This window comes from Triticum urartu, chromosome 1 (genome assembly GCF_003073215.2).
Source record: "Triticum urartu cultivar G1812 chromosome 1, Tu2.1, whole genome shotgun sequence".
In the NCBI taxonomy this organism is placed as follows: domain Eukaryota; kingdom Viridiplantae; phylum Streptophyta; class Magnoliopsida; order Poales; family Poaceae; genus Triticum; species Triticum urartu.
This window is the reverse complement of record NC_053022.1, coordinates 357,694,024-357,712,201: the sequence shown is the minus strand read 5'-3', so window position 1 is coordinate 357,712,201 and position 18,178 is coordinate 357,694,024. Positions and strand designations below refer to the sequence as shown.

General features: G+C 49.1%; 2 protein-coding genes across 2 annotated transcripts; one reads left to right on the top strand and one right to left on the bottom strand.

Moving 5' to 3' along the window:
• The first annotated feature begins 11,583 nt into the window (after positions 1-11,583).
• Positions 11,584-14,638, top strand: LOC125512292 (SUMO-conjugating enzyme SCE1-like). Its single transcript, XM_048677392.1, has 5 exons — positions 11,584-11,773; positions 11,863-11,946; positions 13,922-14,074; positions 14,156-14,269; positions 14,378-14,638. Exons 1-5 carry the CDS (start codon positions 11,702-11,704, stop codon positions 14,438-14,440), a joined length of 486 nt encoding a protein of 161 aa, XP_048533349.1. The 5' UTR covers positions 11,584-11,701; the 3' UTR covers positions 14,441-14,638.
• Positions 14,639-14,942: 304 nt separating this feature from the next.
• On the bottom strand, positions 14,943-16,172 carry LOC125512283 (putative expansin-A30). The gene is made up of 2 exons (XM_048677383.1): positions 15,958-16,172; positions 14,943-15,858 (listed from the first exon to the last, which is right to left on the bottom strand). Exons 1-2 carry the CDS (start codon positions 16,109-16,111, stop codon positions 15,233-15,235), a joined length of 780 nt encoding a protein of 259 aa, XP_048533340.1. The 5' UTR covers positions 16,112-16,172; the 3' UTR covers positions 14,943-15,232.
• Between the last annotated feature and the right edge of the window lie 2,006 nt (positions 16,173-18,178).

Sequence of the window (18,178 nt, the reverse complement as noted above, 5' to 3'; positions counted from 1 at the left end):
GCCGGGATGATGAAGATGGCCACCGGAGAGGGATTCCCCCCTCCGGCAGGGTGCCGGAATGGGTCTAGATTTGTTTTCGCTGGCTACGGAGGCTTCTGGCGGCGGAACTCCCGATCTAGGTTAATTTCTGGAGGTTTCTGTATTTATAGGAATTTTTGGCGTCAGTCTCACGTCAAGGAGGTGCCCGAGTCATCCACAAGGTAGGCCCACGTACCTGGGAGGGTGGGCGCGCCCCCACCCTCGTGGACAGCCCGGGACTCTTCTGGCCCAACTCTTTTACTCCGGGGTCTTCTTTTGGTCCATAAAATATCGTCAAAAATTGGCACGTCAATTGAACTCCGTGTGGTATTCCTTTTCTGTAAAACTCAAAACAAGGAAAAACCATAAACTGGCACTGGGCTCTAGGTTAATAGGTTAGTCCCAAAAATCATATAAATGCATATAAAACATCCAAGGTTGATAATATAATAGCATGGAATAATCAAAAATTATAGATACGTTGGAGATGAATCACCGCTCGACTGTAAGCACCATGCTGACAACTTGTCCAGTGGCCACGATATACAGTAGTAGAGGCTCTTTGCTAACTGGGGTAGCGAGCATCTGCTGGGTGGAAAGTAGGGCTTTGAGCTCTACAAACGTTGCTTCTGCTTCGGGGGTCCACTCGAACTTTCTAGACTTCTTCATCAGTCGGTAAAGAGGCGGTGCCTTTTCACCGAGTCATGAGATGAATCGACTTAACGCAGCCAAACAACCAGTAAGTTTTTGAACATCATGCACACGCACGGGGCATTTCATTCGGAGGATTGCTCCAACCTTTTCTGGGTTTGCGTCGACCCCTCGTTCGGAAACGAGAAAACCGAGTAACTTTCCACCTAGGACTCCGAATGTGCACTTTGGTGGATTGAGCTTGATATCATACCTTCTTAAATTGGCAAAGGTTTCAGCGAGGCCAGTCAATAGGTCGAAACCTTTGCGTGACTTGACCACAATATCATCCATGTATGCCTCCACATTCCGATTGATTTGAGTGAGCAAGCACTTCTGAATCATATGCATAAACATGGCGCCGACATTCTTGAGGCCAAAGGGCATGGTAACATAGAAGAAACACCCGAATGGGGTGATGAAAGCTGTTTTTATTTCATCGGGTCCAAATAGTCAGATCTGATGGTACCCGGAATACGCATCCAAAAAGGGTAAACGCTCACACCCCGCAGTTGAGTCGGCAATTGGTCGATGCGGGGGAGAGGGAGGTGATCTTTTGGGCGGGCCCGATTGATGTGCTTGAAATCGATACACATACAAAGTGAATCGTCTTTCTTGGGGACCATGACAACATTGGCAAGCCACTCGGAGTGGCGGATGAACTTAGCTGCCAGAAGCCGAGCTACTTCCTCGCCAATTGCCTTCCTCTTCTCCACGGCGCTCTGACGGAGATGCTCTTTGATGGGTTTTGCTTTTGAGTCAACTCGCAAATGGTGCTCAGCCAGTTCCCTGGGTACACCTAGCAGTCAGATGGTTTCCATGCAAAGATGTCCCAGTTCTCACAGAGGAACTGGATGAGCGCTTCTTCCTATTTGCTGTCGAGTGTTGTTGAGATGTGGGTCGGAGTGGCATTGGGATCAGTCGGGTGAACATGGACAGGCTTTGTCTCACCAGACGACTAAAATGCGGACTCTGAAGCAGGCTTCTTTGCTCGCAACAAATCACTCGGATCTGCATTTTTCTGATACTCTTCCATTTCCACTGCTGCCATTTGCTCATCGGCAATCTTTGAGCCCTTCCGAAGGCACTCTTCCTCCCTTTGCCAATTTCCTGTGACTGTGATCACGCCCCTAGGGCCAGGCATTTTCAACTTGAGGCACACGTAACATGGTCGAGCCATGAAACAAGCGTATGCAGTCCTGCCCAGAATAGCATGATAGGCACTGTGAAAATCCACCACTTCAAATGTCAACTTTTCTTTGCGGTAATTCTTTGAATCACCGAAAACCACATCAAGAGTGATCTAACCGATTGAATCGGCTTTCTTTCCTGGGATGACTCTATGGAATCGCATGTTGCTCTCGCTGAGCTTGGACATCCGGATGCCCATCCCTCGGAGGGTCTCAACATACAAAATGTTCAAACCACTGCCACCATCCATCAGAACCTTGGTCAGTTGGGTGCCCCCAACGACTGGGTCAACCACCAGCGCTTGCCTCCCAGGGTAGCAACGTGTGCTGGGTGATCTGACTGGTCAAATGTAATAGGAGTCTTTGACCACTTCAAATACGTCAGGGTTGCTGGAGCAACCATATTCACTTCTCTATTGATAACTTTCAGTCGACTTTTGCTCTCGACGTCGGCAGAAATCACTAATGTGGCATTGACATTGGGGTAACCCTCATCTTCCTCCTTATCTTCATCCTTATCAGACTCTTTCTCCTTCTCACTGGGCTAACTCTCTCGGAAACTCTGAATAAGGAGCCGACACTGTCGAGTGATATGTTTGGGCAGAATCAGGTTACCCTCTGCATCTGTTTTGGTGTGTATGTGGCACGACAAATCAAGAACATCATTTCTCGCTTGATCTTTCACTTTCTTGGGGATCCATGGCTCTTTAGGCTTCCCCTTGAACTTCCCTTGATTCACGACTGCGGCTTCAGCAGGACCTGCAGTTTCAGCTTTGCGCTTTTGCTTCTGACTGGAATTTCCTCCTCTAGTGTCTTGGGCGACTGGTTTATTCTTGCCACTGCGGAGTCGGTCTTCCTCTTTGTCATTAGCATACTGAGTGGCTATTTCCATCATTCGGGCCAGAGTCATGTCTCCTGTTCGACCAAACTTCAGGTTGAGCTCTCTGTACCGAATGCCCTCCTTGAAGGCGCAAACTGCTTGGTGCTGTGACACATTTTCCACTATATGATGAAGGGTAGTCCATCTCGGAATGTAATCTCTCAAAGTCTCATTCGGTTTCTGGATACAATGTTTTAATTCAGTCAGCCCAGCAGGTTGCTTGCAAGTGCCCTCGAACGTTTTGATAAACACTCGGGCCAACTCTTCCCAACTGAAAATACTGCCAGGGGCCAACTGATTCAACCAAGCTCTGGCCGAACCCTCAAGCATCAAGGGGAGGTGCTTCATGGCTACATCATCGTTGCCGCCACCAATCTGCACTGCCACTCGGTAATCCTCTAACCAAGTATCGGGCTTCGATTCATCGGTGAACTTGCTCATGCCCGTCACCAACCTGAAGTTGGGCGGGATCTCTGCAGCTCGGATGGCTCTACTGAAACACTCAGGTCCAGAAACATGCACTCGACTTCCACTCGGGTGGTGTACATCTTGTCCCTCTCTGTGTGCCCGACCTCGGTCGACTAGATTTTGTATGAGAAGAGATCTCGCATCAAACTTGGGTTCTCTTGGGTCGACTGGAGCTCTCCGCTCATCACCATACGGGCGCCTGTCATCATACCGCTGGGGCACGTACGATCCGCCCCTCGGAGGGGGCATTGGCACTCGACGGTGGTCATCATGGCCGAATCGATGATCATACGGTCCATGGCTCCGATCCAGGTGTTGATCCTGGCGGTGCCCGCGATCCTCACGCCGCGGAGGCGATCTTGGACTATGAGCCGACTGAACTGTGTCTGCAATCACATATCTGCTATGGATCCTATTGCGCGACTGATAAACGGCAGAGTTTTGTTCCCTCGCTGCCCGGAGCAGCGCTCGGATCTGCAGCAAACCTCTCCCAGCCTCTGAACGAGATGGCTGAATCGACTCTGCTATACGGGTTGCAGCTGCAAGGTTTTGGATCGGTGTGCGATATACTTGAGGTTCAGGCGGAAACAATTGTCGATGATGTTGACTGGATTCGGGGATCTGCCGACGAGCGCGTTCGTCGAGTGAATGTTGGAGATTCTCCAGGCGCGTGTGCTCAGCCAAGGTGGCTAGGCGCGCGGCCTCCAAGGCCCGAGCCTCAGAGGTCTCTCCGATGATGGGGGTGTGGAGCCTCCACATTGCGACGATGCAGCTCTTCCCTCTCCTCCGAACTGAGGGCTTCAGGATGATACTCATCATGACCATGCGACGGACCGCCGCCACCATCTCCGCCACCACTACGATGGAAACCAGGCAGGCTACACGACGTGTCGACCATCAGGACTTCCGCCGCAGGGTCGCTGCTCCCGGACTCAGACAGGGTCTCAGCGGAACCAGTCGACAGGTCGAATAGTCCGTAGAGAGATTAATCAGGCTCAATTGCCGCGACTTGAGGGGTGGCCGACTGGCGGCCCACCGCATGCTTCACCCACCACTGAAGCTGCGATTGACCAGATCACTTGCGACGGCGAACAGCAGGGAGTGTGGATGACGCGGAGCCGACCGATACTAGGTCGACGGCTGATGTAGGAGGACGTCGCACGCACTCGCGTGAAAGTGTGCCGCCCCACGGACGAGAAGGGTGTAACATACCCAGCATCACACTACAGTAATCTCCCCCTAATGAAGGTCATGTCATCATGATCATCATGCCAAAATGCCACTTGTCCAAAATCTGCTTCAAATTCAAATTGCTTGTCAAATATTTGCTTCTTCTTTCATGCAAATAAAATAGTTCATCCTATGGCAAATAATCCCTAGATATTTTTCATGTTGAATCCAACATTTTTGGAATTTCCAAATTGCCCCTGAGAATTTATTATCTGGTCCAGCAGTATTTAAGATGTCCTTTTCATTTTCTAAAAATGCTTGGACAACTCCTGAAGGCCCCAAACTTTTTGTGGCAGTGCACAATAATTCTTTGGATTTGTTTTAGCCAGTGGAATAATTTTGCAAAGTCATTAGTGGCTAAAAGAAAAGGCAAAAATGCTGCTGAAAATAAAAATAAAAAAAGGAAAACAACTCTTCCTCCTGGGCGAGACGGCCCAGTTGGCCGACCCACGTGGCCCAACTGGCCAGCCGGCCCAACCGCGGCCTAGTTAGGCCTCCCCACCACCAAACCCTAGCCCAGACCCCCCTCACTCCCTCCCTCGTCTCTCCCCTCATCCCGATCCAGATTGGGGCAGCGCCCCTACGCTCGCTGCCGTTCGCCCCGCCCTCGACGCCGTCGGCACCCACCATCGCCGCCTCGTGCCACCACCTCCTCACCGGCGCTCGACCCCATGACCCCGCCTCCGCCGACCCCGACTCTCCCGCGCTGGCGCTGACCAGCGCCTCCCATCACCGCTACTGCCCCGCGCCGCCCGACGGCGACGGCCTTCCCCTGACCGCGCCTCCCCGACGCCGCGACGCCGCCCCGTCATCCTCGTCTCCTCCTCGTCGACGCTCCCTGTCCCCTTCACTCGTCCCCGTCCTCCTCCTCACCGGACTCCGTCGAGCCACGCCGCCCCCGTTCATCTACAAACGGGGTGAGCCTCGTCCGCCCCTCTCTCTCCCATCACCGGATCCGGCCGCGCCTCCGCGCGCGCGCCCGCGCCCCCGGCCACGTCGCTGCGCCGTTCCGTCGCCCGCACGCTGCTCAGCTCGTGCCCGAGGCTCCATGGCCGCACCCCCTGGCCATCGGCCCCGCACGTCCCCACCACTGCAGCTTGCTGCTCCGCCCTGGCCGCCGAAGCCCTAGCCGCTGCTCCGGCCGGCCTCGCCGTGCCCTGGCTTCGCCAGTGGCCGCGTGCGCGCGGCACAGCCGTGGCTGGCCGGCCACAGCCGCCGCCCCACCCTGGGTCACTGACCACAGGGGCCCCGCCCTGGCCAGATAGGCCTATGACAGAGGGCCCGCCCTGGCCAGATAGGCCTATGACAGAGGGGCCCGCCCCAAAAACGTTTAAAATAATAATTAATTAATTAATTATATCAGTAATTAATTAATTAATTAGGTAATTAATTAACTTAATTAACTCTGTTTAGTGCCTAATTAACTTGATTAGTTAATTAAAACGGTTAATTAGTTGTTAGACTATGACAGAACGGCCCCACACGTTAGGGTTGACTTTGGTCAACTCGGTTGACTGCTGATGTCATGCTGATGTAATAACCCCTATTTTAGTTTTAATAATAATTTCAGAATATTGCTTAAACTTTGGAAATTCATATAAAATAACTCGTAACTCAGATGAAATGTTTTCTATATGAAAGTTGCTTAGAACGACGAGACGAATTCAGATACGCAACCCGTTTGTCCGCCACACGTCCCTACCATATCAAACCTGCAACCGTCCCCCTCCGTTTCATCTGTCCGAAAATGCCTAACTTTGGGAAAACTTTCCCGGATGTTTCCCCCTTCACCAGTATCGCCTAGTACTGCGTTAGCTCACCCCTGGCACCGCGTTTTGCCTTGTTATATTTTGTGATGCTTGTTTGCCTCGTATTTACTGTTTCTCCCACCTCTTCTTCTCCGGTAGACCCTGAGACCGACGTTGATGCGCCTGAGTACGACTACATCCCCAACGACCCCTCCTTGCCAGAGCAACCAGGCAAGCAAAACCCCCTTGAGCATTTCGATATCGCCCATTTTTTTCCCTCTCATGCTTGCATTAGAACTGCTACTGCTTTATGTATGATCCTACTCTGATGCATAGCATGTTGTTGTTACCTGCTTTCATACCTTACCTGCTTATCCTAAACTGCTTAGTATAGGTTGGTTAGTGATCCATCAGTGACCCCCCACCTTGTCCCAGTTGCCTCGCTTTATGTTCGATGACTCGATCAACGTGATCGACGTCCAGGCACCGACACCGCACATCACCCCCCTAGTTGTACGACTCTGCAGAGTTACCATCGAGTACCGAGGGTGGAACCTCTTACATCACTCCTGATGAGATCTCCGTAGTGTAGCTATACGGTCGAGGTCATCGAGGGTGATTTCCTCCTTAACCACTTCCGATACGGCTCTGTCGTGCAACCCATCAAATGTGAACCTCGAGGGTGGATCCTCTTACGTTCACCTTGATGACAACATCGAGTGGAATTCATTGGGGGTGATTCCTCGGGTTTTCCCTTTGGTGTTAGACACACCGTTAATATGGTTACTATGACTTTGCACTGATCCATGTTACTAAAGATGGGTCGACCCTGAGGGGTACTCGCGCGAGCTTAATAGCGAGTGATGTGGAGTCGGGTTGACCTGGAAGGTGCCCGCGAGATACTTACGAGGCGTGGCCGGGCATTCTTAGCCCTTGCCGCAAGTACTCGAGACGGGGCGACGGGGTCACATCGATCGTGAGTCTCTGCTCGTTACCGCGCGTTCCTAATCCACTATGATTTGGATATTTGATCCGAGGGGCCTCTGGCCTGATAGCACTAACCATCACGTGGGCATAGTATGGCGTTCTGCGTCGTATACATCAGCCGAAGCTTAATAGACGTCAACGACTGAGCGGCGCGCGCCGGGTTGGACTGCGTAAGCTCCTACCTTGTTGAAGGAGGTAGCTAGGTCTGCTCACCGACCGCGTACGCAACGTGCAGGAGTTCCTGGGGAGATGGCCCATGACCCCTGGGGGCATAGGATTTAGACCGGTGTGTTGGCCTCTCTATTGAGCCTAGGTCGGGTTGCGGCGTATTGTTTGGCCGAGGCCGGGCATGACCCAAGAAAGTGTGTCCGGCCGGAGTTAATCGAGCGTGGTGGGTAAGTTGGTGCACCCTTGCAGGGAAGAAAACATCTATGGTAACGGACACTTGGAGTTGTATCTCGATCGATACAACTAGAACTGGTTACTTGAGATGAGACATGGAGATGAGACTTGGATATGAGATGATAACTGGATAGTATGGCTCTGGGATTGCTTTCTCGCAGGGAGTCGAGAAAGGATCTCTGGCCGAGGTTGATAACATTACTGCTACTTTACTTTATGCTATTCTACTCCCTCCTGTTGCTGCAAGATGGTGGTTTCTAGAAGATGCTAGTCTTCGATAGGCTAGGCTTTCCCCTTCCCTTCTGGCATTCTGCAGTTTAGTTCACAGATACAACCCATTCCTTTGATACAGATGCATACTTAGTTTAGATCTGATGTAAAGTCTTGCGAGTACTTTGGATGAGTACTCACGGTTGCTTTGCTACTTCTTTCCCCCCATACCCGATTGTTGCGACCAGATGACAGAGCCCAGGAGCCAGACGACGCCACTGATGACTACTACTACCCGGAGGATGCCTACTACTACGTGAAGACCGTCGACGACTAGGAGTAGTTAGGAGGCTCCCAGGCAGGAGCCCTTGCCTTTTTGATCATTGTTGCTTTTGTGCTAGCCTTCTTAAGGCAATCTTGTTTAACTCATGTCTGTACTCAGATATTATTGCTTCTGCTGACTCTTGTGTTTTCGAACTTATGTATTCGAGCCCTCGAGGCCCCTGACTTGTAATATAAAGCTTGTATTATTTTAATTTGTGTCTAGAGTTGTGTTGTGATATCTTCACATGAGTCCTTGATCTTGATCGTACACATTTGCGTGTATGATTAGTGTACGATTGAATCGAGGGCGTCACAAAGGGCCTCGACATCGAGAGGGGCCTCCTGGAGCCAGGCGGAGTCGTCGACGATGAAAATGAGCATGCCGAGACGGATCTCGCGGCCCAAAGCCAAACCGCCGCCGGAAACCATGTTGATGGAGATCGGAAAAACTGCAACCTCACCGGAAGTCACTAAGACACCGGCCCCACGGTGGACGCCAATAGCCGTGGGAGTAAGTCTGACAGTAAGGATATGGGGTACGTAGAAGGAGGCAAGATCCTAGCTATGGTGAGGTTGTGCATGCAAAATTTACGAGTTCAGGCCCTTCTCGGAGGAAGTAAATACCCTACGTCTCGGTGCCTGGAGGCTTGGTCGACTGGATTATGCGTGAGAGTTACAGGGGGTGCGAACCCTTGTACCCAAGGAGGGGATGGCTTATATAGAGTGCGCCGGACCCCTCCAGTCCTCAGTTATACAGGGTTCAATGTACATTAAGACAAGGCGTTACTGGTAACGCTAGCTATAAAGAGCTATAAATGGCCTTTAACACTACGGAGTGAACGCCTGACCGTTGCCGCCCTGAGTGGCTTTAGACCTTCTGTTCTCCGAGTGATTCTTCGTGTGGTCGATGAAAGCACAAGTGCTCCCTAGGTGGTTTTGATAATTGATGACAACATATCTCTTGTTGGACTAACACTTCTATCTAGCATGTTTCAGATAAGTTCAACAATGGAGTGGCATGGACTAAAGGTTGTGGGAACTCCAAGATGCTAAGGACAAGGGATTGGCTAAAGCTTCAAGCTCAAGACTCTTCACTTTTATATTTTAGTGATCCAAGATCACATTGAGTCCATAGAAAAAGCCAATACTATTAAGGAGGGATGAGGTGTTGCTTAATGAGCCTCTTGCTTCATGTGCTTAATGATATGCTCCAAAACCCTCAACTACTTTCCCATATCCACATATGACCTAAACCCTAAGCCAAACTCGGTCCTGCCGATTTTTCCTATCCGGCGCCACCGAGTTTCACTTGTCATAAGCCACTGCCAAACCCTAGCAATTCGGTTCTACCGATAGGGATCTCGGTCTCACCGAGATGGGATTGCAAACTCTCTGTTACCTATTGCAATATTCTCGGTCCCATCGAGATATGCAATCGGTCCCACCGAGATTGCAATGTAAACTCAGTGTTTCCCCTTTGTAACTTTTCGGTCTCACCGAGTTCCACTCGGTCCCACCGAAAGAGCAAATCGGTCCCACCGAGTTTGCCTGGCCAACTCTCTGGTTAGCTAATTACCAAACTCGGTCCCACCGAGTTTGCGTAATCGGTCTCACCGAGATTACGTTATGCCCAAACCCTAACCATATCGGTCCTACCGAGTTGCATGTCAGTCCCACCGAAATTCCTAACGGTCACTAGGTTTACTATTTCGGTCAGACCGAGTTTTATAATTCGGTCCCACCGAGATTGGAAAACTGTGTAACGGTTGGATTTTGTGTGGAGGCTATATATACCCCTCCACCTGCTTCTCATTCGATGAGAGAGAAAACAGAACACACACATCATTCCAACTCATTTGTTCTGAGAGAGAACCACCTACTCATGTGTGAGATCAAGACATTCCATTCCTACCATATGAATCTTGATCTCTAGCCTTCCCAAGTTGCTTTCCACTCAAATCTTCTTTTCACCAAATCCAAATCCTATGAGAGAGAGTTGAGTGTTGGGGAGACTATCATTTGAAGCACAAGAGCAAGGAGTTCATTACCTACACACCATTTGTTACTTCTTGGAGAGTGGTGTCTCCTAGATTGGCTAGGTGTCACTTGGGAGCCTCCGACAAGATTGTGGAGTGAACCAAGGAGTTTGTAAGGGCAAGGAGATCGCCTACTTTGTGAAGATCTACCGCTAGTGAGGCAAGTCCTTCGTGGGCGATGGCCATGGTGGGATAGACAAGGTTGCTTCTTCGTGGACCCTTTGTGGGTGGTTGCTTCTTCGTGGACCCTTCGTGGGTGGAGCCCTGTGTGGACTCGCGCAACCGTTGCCCTTGGGTGGAGCCCTGTGTGGACTCGCGCAACCGTTACCCTTCGTGGGTTGAAGTCTCCATCAACGTGGATGTAGGATAGCACCACCTATCCGAACCACGGGAAAAACATCCGTGTCTCCATTTGCGTTTGATCTTTCCAAACCCTTCCCTTTACATTCTTGCAAATTGCATGCTTTACATTCCGCTGCTCATATACTCTTTGCATGCTTGCTTGATATGTATTGTGTGTATTGAATTTGTGCCTAAACTCCACTTAAACCGAAAAAGCTTAAAAATTGCAACTTTAGCACTATGTGTCTAATCACCCCCTCTAGACACATCTACTTCTAGATCCTACAGTCGACCGACTCTATCTTGGTCGAATGAAATTGGGATATCCGAATGGATAACTGGTCGAGTGGATTGCACTTCAAAGTGTTTTCAGTCGGCATCTTCTGTTGTCCTTTGAGTGTCTTTGACTCTAGGACAGTGTCCTTGGGTACGGCGTCTAGGTCAGGCCTATGACCCTACCCTAGGTACATGTCACCGTCACCCCACTACCTGACAGTATGGATGGCTCAACCACCCCGGTGGCCTCTGGACTGGAACGACCATGTCACCAGGCCTATCCCAACAAGCGCTACTCAGGCTCAGAGTGGGACACAACGAGTAGGGTTAAGTAGGTGTCGATCCCCTCCCGCGTGAGGTGTGGAGAAACTGAACTCTGAACAGTGGTATCTCTCTTCTCTGATTCCCCATTTCTTACTCTAGAACCCTAGTATCTGCAACAAACTCCGTATCCTGTGGTGAAATCGAGTGAAGGTAGTAGCGGGACCATAACACGAGGAAGGGTGATGACGACGGCGCGCTTTCGACTTGCTTCAGTGCTTATAGTCGTTGCTAGCCGGTTTATGAATTTGGATATAACTATTTTATTTCTGGTGTTGACGTTCGTTGTACCACCATGATTAATGATGAACATATCGCAAGTTTCTTGAAGAAAATAGTACATCTTCAAATACAAGGAAGGCGCGGATCTAAATGCGAGCGGGCGGCTGAGATTTCTGGAGGAACCGAGCCTGGGCTAGAATCGAATTTTCGGGAGAAAAGATATTTCCCTGGAAAAGAAAAGAAGAAAGAGATAAAAGGGAAAGGAAAAACTAACGCATCGTCATCTGCGCAGACTCCGAAACCCAAACCCCAGACTCAGCGACAGAGAGCAGCCAGCAGCCTCCTCCGCCGCCGCCCATGTCAGGAGGAGGGATCGCGCGGGGCCGCCTCGCGGAGGAGCGCAAGGCCTGGCGCAAGAACCACCCCCATGTCCGTATCATCCCCCTCCCTCTTCGCGTCTCACCCCCCGCCCCTCCTACCGGCGATTCGGGTCTTGATCTGGTCCTTCTGGTTCGCAGGGATTCGTCGCGAAGCCGGAGACGGTGGCCGACGGGTCGGTGAATCTCATGATCTGGAACTGCACCATCCCCGGAAAGCAGGGGGTAAGTACTTGAGCAACTGCGGAGCACCCGACCCCGATTCGATCTGGTTTGGTCTGTGAGGCAAAGGGCCTGTCTTTGATAGCGATATACTCCGTATTGCGCAATTGCCTATTGCGCGTGTGTGAAAATTGAGGGTTTCTGGACTTTCGTGGTATTATTACAGTAGTAGACTACTAAAACTAGGTTCGATGGGTGCTTTGGTCTATGTCTGGTGGTTCATCTATGGATTATGTTACCTATTTGTTGGATTGGGTATTAGGAACTGTGATGTTATTCGTGACAAGTTACTAATCTTCAGTTCTTCCTCATCGCGTATCTGTTACCCCAACCTAGGAGCTATAGAACTAATGTGGCTTTTGTCCATACTTTGCGTACAACAAAACTGTAATACAACATCAGTGGCAACAAAGCCTTCATTCCCAAGCATGTTTGTGCAGGCTAGAGATGAAACACACAACATGAGCCACAGAAACCCAAGCAAAAAGTTAATAATTTTGGCCACATGAGGATAGATACTTCTCTATAACACGATTTGCCTTTACCCACTCTGATGTGACCAGGGAGCTCAAGTTATCTGGCCATGCCTTTTTTTTTTTGAGGAATCAGGCAGGTGTACTGCCAATGCATTTAAGAAGAAAAGAAGTTTTTACATGATCAAACAATCAGGTCCAAAAAGATCAGACCTCAATAAAAGAAAATTAATAACGACTACTCGTGTCTAGTGGTAGTGGGTGCTGCGAAACAAACCCATCGAAACCCAAACTGCACCGAGCTTTAGAAGATAAACATCATGCTTAATGTGCTCAGCTAGACGTTTCTGTAGGTGTGCATTGCTCAAAAACGCGTCTGTTGTGTTCCTTAATATGTGCCAACTGCAGTAGCTATATGCTACTCCCTCCGTTCCAAAATAGATGACTCAACTTTATACTAAACTTGGTATAAAATTGGGTCATCTATTTTGGAACGGAGGGAGTACAACTGAGTGTAGACAAGCCGTAGGAGTATGCAATGCACCTTACGGTGCTGCTCATCCATTCATGTGTATATATAGTACACTTTACAAAAGAGGCATAGAGCGCAGTCCGCAGTTTTCACAAGGCACGACGTGCGCGAGAAGTGGTGATCTTGGGCGGCGTGCGTGGCCGCGTGAGACCAGAATTTGCAGCTAGGCTGATTGCTGCTTGCACTGAGAGTCTGAGATCAAAGAGTCGTCAACTCGTCACTGATAGCTGCTGAAAAAGAAAACCTCCAGGCTGCTGGCAAAGTGAACTGATGATGAGCAAGGTGTAACGTTCGCTTATCAAACCAGTTTTGGCCATGAGAGTCCACATGCCAAAAGAGTATGGTCACACTAGGATCAGGCATGTAGAGTTTTCAGGAAGCTCATCACATTAGGTGATAGGGAGCACATGGTGTTGTTTGGGATTCCATGGTTAGAAATATTTTTATTGGTGAGAAGCCTTTCCTGAAGCCAAAGCTAAATAAAGTATCGGTACTTATGTTCCATTTTCATAGTCCAGACCTTGGTGAGGTTGACACTACAATAGGATCCCTAAAATGGCAAATGTAGGCAGGAGAGGCTGATTAGCAGATGCCATGCTTTCCTGCTGCCGTTTTTTGAGACTAGCGGGAAAGGATTCACAACAATGCCACAGACATGCAAAGTTGTTGGATCAACAGGGGGAGGAGTAGGACGGAATTTCTGTATACATAGATAATGTGCAGTCAAACCATTCTGCCTTGCATCTGGTGGACTTCGCTAATCTCTTGCATCTGTTTTCCCAGTTCTGTGATATGACTGTTATGGTGAATATATGTTCTTCATTTCGTATTTCTCTTTCTTGTTTTGTCATGCTGTTAACTCATTGCTCACTTTGTATATCTGTTTCTTGTTTTGTCGTCCCTGTTAATTCATTCCAAAAGGTCTGGATTTTTTTACTGAAGTGTCTTAACTACTCCCTCGTCATTTGCGCAGACTGATTGGGAAAGTGGATACTACCCACTTACTCTCCATTTCAGTGAGGACTACCCTAGCAAACCTCCCAAGTGCAAGTTCCCGCAGGGTTTTTTCCACCCAAATGTCTATCCTTCAGGGACGGTCTGCCTCTCGATTCTTAATGAGGATAGTGTAAGCGCAGCAAAGCTATTTTCTTAGGTTTTATTGAAATAGCACACCACCAAATTTACAGTTCAAGTTGCATATTCTCAGGGTTGGAGACCTGCCATCACTGTTAAGCAGATTCTAGTTGGAATACAGGATTTGCTTGATCAACCTAATCCAGCTGATCCTGCCCAGACTGATGGTTATCACCTCTTTATCCAGGTTAGAATTAAGAACTGAACAATATTCTTTCATCCGTTAGTCCTTCAGTATCATCCATTCACATTGTTTTTTTAGGGCTCATTCACATTGTTTTCTTTTGCTTTGCAGGATCCAGCAGAGTACAAGAGACGCATTCGGCTGCAGGCCAAGCAGTACCCTGCTCTGGTTTGAGGATCCATGTAGCAGTCTAAAATCATAAATTACCGCACCTGAAAATATGAAGTTTGACTAAATATAACCGAAAGCGGGGTATTGTGGAGAGCTTTCCATTGTGACCGTGGACATTTGTGACGTGTGGTCTGGTGTTGACCAAACAAAAATCAGGTCCTTCTGCTTGAATGATGGATGTGTGGATACTTTTGAACTTGACTCCTTGATTGTGTCTTCTGTTGATTTTTCTTTTTGTGGTTTCGGTGATCTCTTCAAAAATAATTTGATGTGAGCAGTAGCTTCCTTTTAAAAGAAGAGGTAAAAGAAGTGGGTAAGGCAACCCAGTTGAACCCTACATACGACTTTAAAAAGGGGGCGGGTGTTCAACAAAGTTATGATTCTCTGTAGGCGATTTCTTGTCAGGAGAATTGATCTGTGCTTGTTATTTTTACAAGTCAGTATTCTTGTGGCTTGGTGTTATTAGGGTTGTAGCAACTTTAGTCTGTCCACCAGCCACCTCTGATTGCACTGAAAATTCTTAATTGAACTAGGTTTTTTTAGGCACAATACAATCTGCAAATCTTTTGCTTTGATCGTGCTACAGAGTTTTCACTGTCATTGCGTACGTCAAACCCCCACGCTCTTCACATGGACGGCGGCAACGCGCGACAGGGTCCTAGAAATAACTGAAAATAAGAAAGGAAGCAACGAAAACGGTATGGTCAATGATCATCCCAGCAATAGCGCCGCAGAGCGTTGTCAGTGTCACAGCTCCTGCTTCTTCTGCTGTGCCTCAGACCTTCGCTTCGACTCCTATTTGAAGTTGGCGCGAGCCTGGTACGTGAGCCCAATGCTCCAGCTCGCCGGCGTGGCGTCGGCGGCGATGATGGTCAACCCGGTGGTGTAGGAGGTGAGCTTGAAGCTGAGCGCCTGGCCGCCGAGCTGCCCGAACGCCTGGTACGAGGCGCCCCAGTTGTGGCTCATGCGCAGCCACCCCATACCGCCATTGCCCTTCACCCACATCTCCCCGACGTCGCCGGCGCCGCCGACGTTGGTGACGTACACCAGCAGCCAGTGCGGGTTCCCCTGGAACGCGAACCGGATCCCGCCCTTGCGCATGCACGGCACCCTGCGGTACATGACGGGGACGATGCCCGCATGCCAGTCGGCCATCTTCTTGAAGGCCGGGATGGCGAGGTCGAAGTGGGTGCGCGGCGGGTTGCACCAGCCGCCGTTGTTGGTGTCCTGCGCCCAGTTGGGCGGGCACAGGTTGGTCGCGGTCACCGTGATCACCGGCGAGCCCCTGTAGCAGGCCGTGGCTTTCACGCACCGGATCTGGTAGCACGTCCCGCACCCGTAGCCGTCCAGGAACAGCGTCGAGCTCAGCGCCGCCGTGTCCGCGCCGTACCCCGCCGTGATGTCGTACCCGCACGCCCCGCCTGCGAGAACACAAGCACGATACATCAGCATAACAAGGAACCGAATAAGCATGCATGGTCATTGACCAATGTAGTACGTGTGCAGTGCAGGCGACGTACCCATCGTCTCGGCCGTAGCCTCGTCGCCGTAGAACGTGGCGTGGGCGGGAGTCCACTGCATGGCCCTGAACCTGGCGTCCACGGTGGTGGCCCCGCCGGCAAGGGAGACGAGGAGGACCAAGACGGCCGCGGACTTGGACGCAGCAGAAGCCATTGCCTTCGCTTCGCTTTGCCTTGTAGCGCTCTCTTCTTGGCTGAGTTCTGTCAGAAGATGGCATGGGGCGAGTGGATTTATAGTGTGCACTACGTCGGATTGGATCAATCAGTGTGGTGGTTAGATCAGCCGGTGATGATTGTGGAGGAACATATATCGTTCAATCTTCGGGAGAAGTCGTGCCTGCACGCAGTCGCGAAATCGTGGAGATTTGTACGGCGTGCCATACGTGCGGGCAAGGAACCGAGCTGTACTCTGTTATTCTGCCGTTTTGCTGGTAGGCCGGATTTTGTATGTTTTTCTCCTTCGAAAAGGAATTTTGCATGTTGGAACTGTGTCTTTTAATTTCTGATCACGATATGTTATTTTTCTGGGAGAGATCGGATAGGTAAACATTCTTATTCTAGGTTGGACAGAGTTATACATATACAATGAACAGGCCCGGGTGTCTGCCCCGCGGCTCCCTTTCCGCAAAAGCAGCTGATCTTGGCCGTCGGATCAATGATTAAGTAGCCACGGGCACGGAAGGCCGGACCTCACCCAAATAAAAATATTTTTTCAAGCTTATTTCCTTGAGCTATAAAGAAAAGAGCAATGCAATTCCAACATAAATTGTCCACCATAAAAAAAACTTCTCTATGCCTTTATGTAGACCCCCCCCTAGTAGATAAGGTACTTAAAACAAACTCAAAACTAGCACTACTACACAGGCTGAAGAGAATGACCTCGAAAAATAATAAGGTCTTAAAAATGTTTTGTTTAAGGTCGTTGATACATGTCCAAAGAAGGCAAATGTCTCTCAATCTAATCGTGATTCATCACGAGAGGCATGTTTTGAAATAGCAGATGTTTAGTGACTTGGCTAAACATAACAATATCATCGATTATGCGAGGGGTATGATGACCCACAAGTATAGGGAATCAATTATAGCTCTTTTCGATAAGTAAGAGTGTCGAACCTAACAAGGAGCAGAGGGAAATGACAAGTAGTTTTCAGTAAGGTAGTGTCTACAAGTGCTGAATTTGTAAGTAGCGAGTAGTTTGATAGCAAGATAGTTTGTAACGAGTAAGTAACGATAATAGTAATAAGTATGCAGCAAGGTAGCCCAATCCTTTTGAGGCAAAGGACAGTCCAAAACGGTTTCTTATAATGAGCAAAGCGTTCTTGAGGGTACATGGGAATTTCACCTAGTCACTTTCATCATATTGGTTTGATTTGTGTTCGCTACTTTGATAATTTGATATGTGAGTGGACCGGTGCTTAGGTGTTGTTCTTACTTGAACAAACCCCCTACTTATGATTAACCCTCCTTAGGTCAAAACCACTTATATACCAAAAGATGGGCAACGGAGGTGGGCCGAGGAGGCCACAACCCACCAGGGCGCGCCAGGGGGCCCTGGCGCACCCAGGTGGGTTGTGCCCATCTAGTGGGCCCCCTCTGGTGTTTATTGGCTCCAATATTCCTCAATAATTCATAAAAATTCTTCGTAAAGTTTCAGCTCATTTGGAGTTGTGCAGAATAAGTGGCTTGACGTAGATTTTCTAGGTCCAGATTTTCAGCTACCAGAATTCTCCCTCTTGATGTGTTCCTTGTAAATTATAAGAGAAAAGGCATTAGAATTACTCAAAAAAGCATTATTACGAATAAAAATATTATAAATAACAATAAGGAAACATGATGCAAAATAGACGTATCAACTCCCCCAAGCTTAGAGCTCGCTTGTCCTCAAGCGAAAACCAAAATCGAAAAACATGTCCACATGCTTTGAGAGAGAGGTGTCGATAAAAACAAAATACAGACATAGAAGCATCATGTTGATTATTATAACATCAACAAGATTAAACAAAAGACTTTTATCATATACTTCTCATGAATAAGTAACAGTTCATCACATAATCGAAGTATAAAACAAAAAATCTATTAGAAACCAACAAACTACACTACAAAAAAAGACACATCCGTGACATTTTGGTTCGAACGAAATTTTTTCCTGTCATGCTTATGACACTTTTATGACGATAATTGTGACAAAACCCGGTATCATCATAGATGTGGTGGGGTCCTA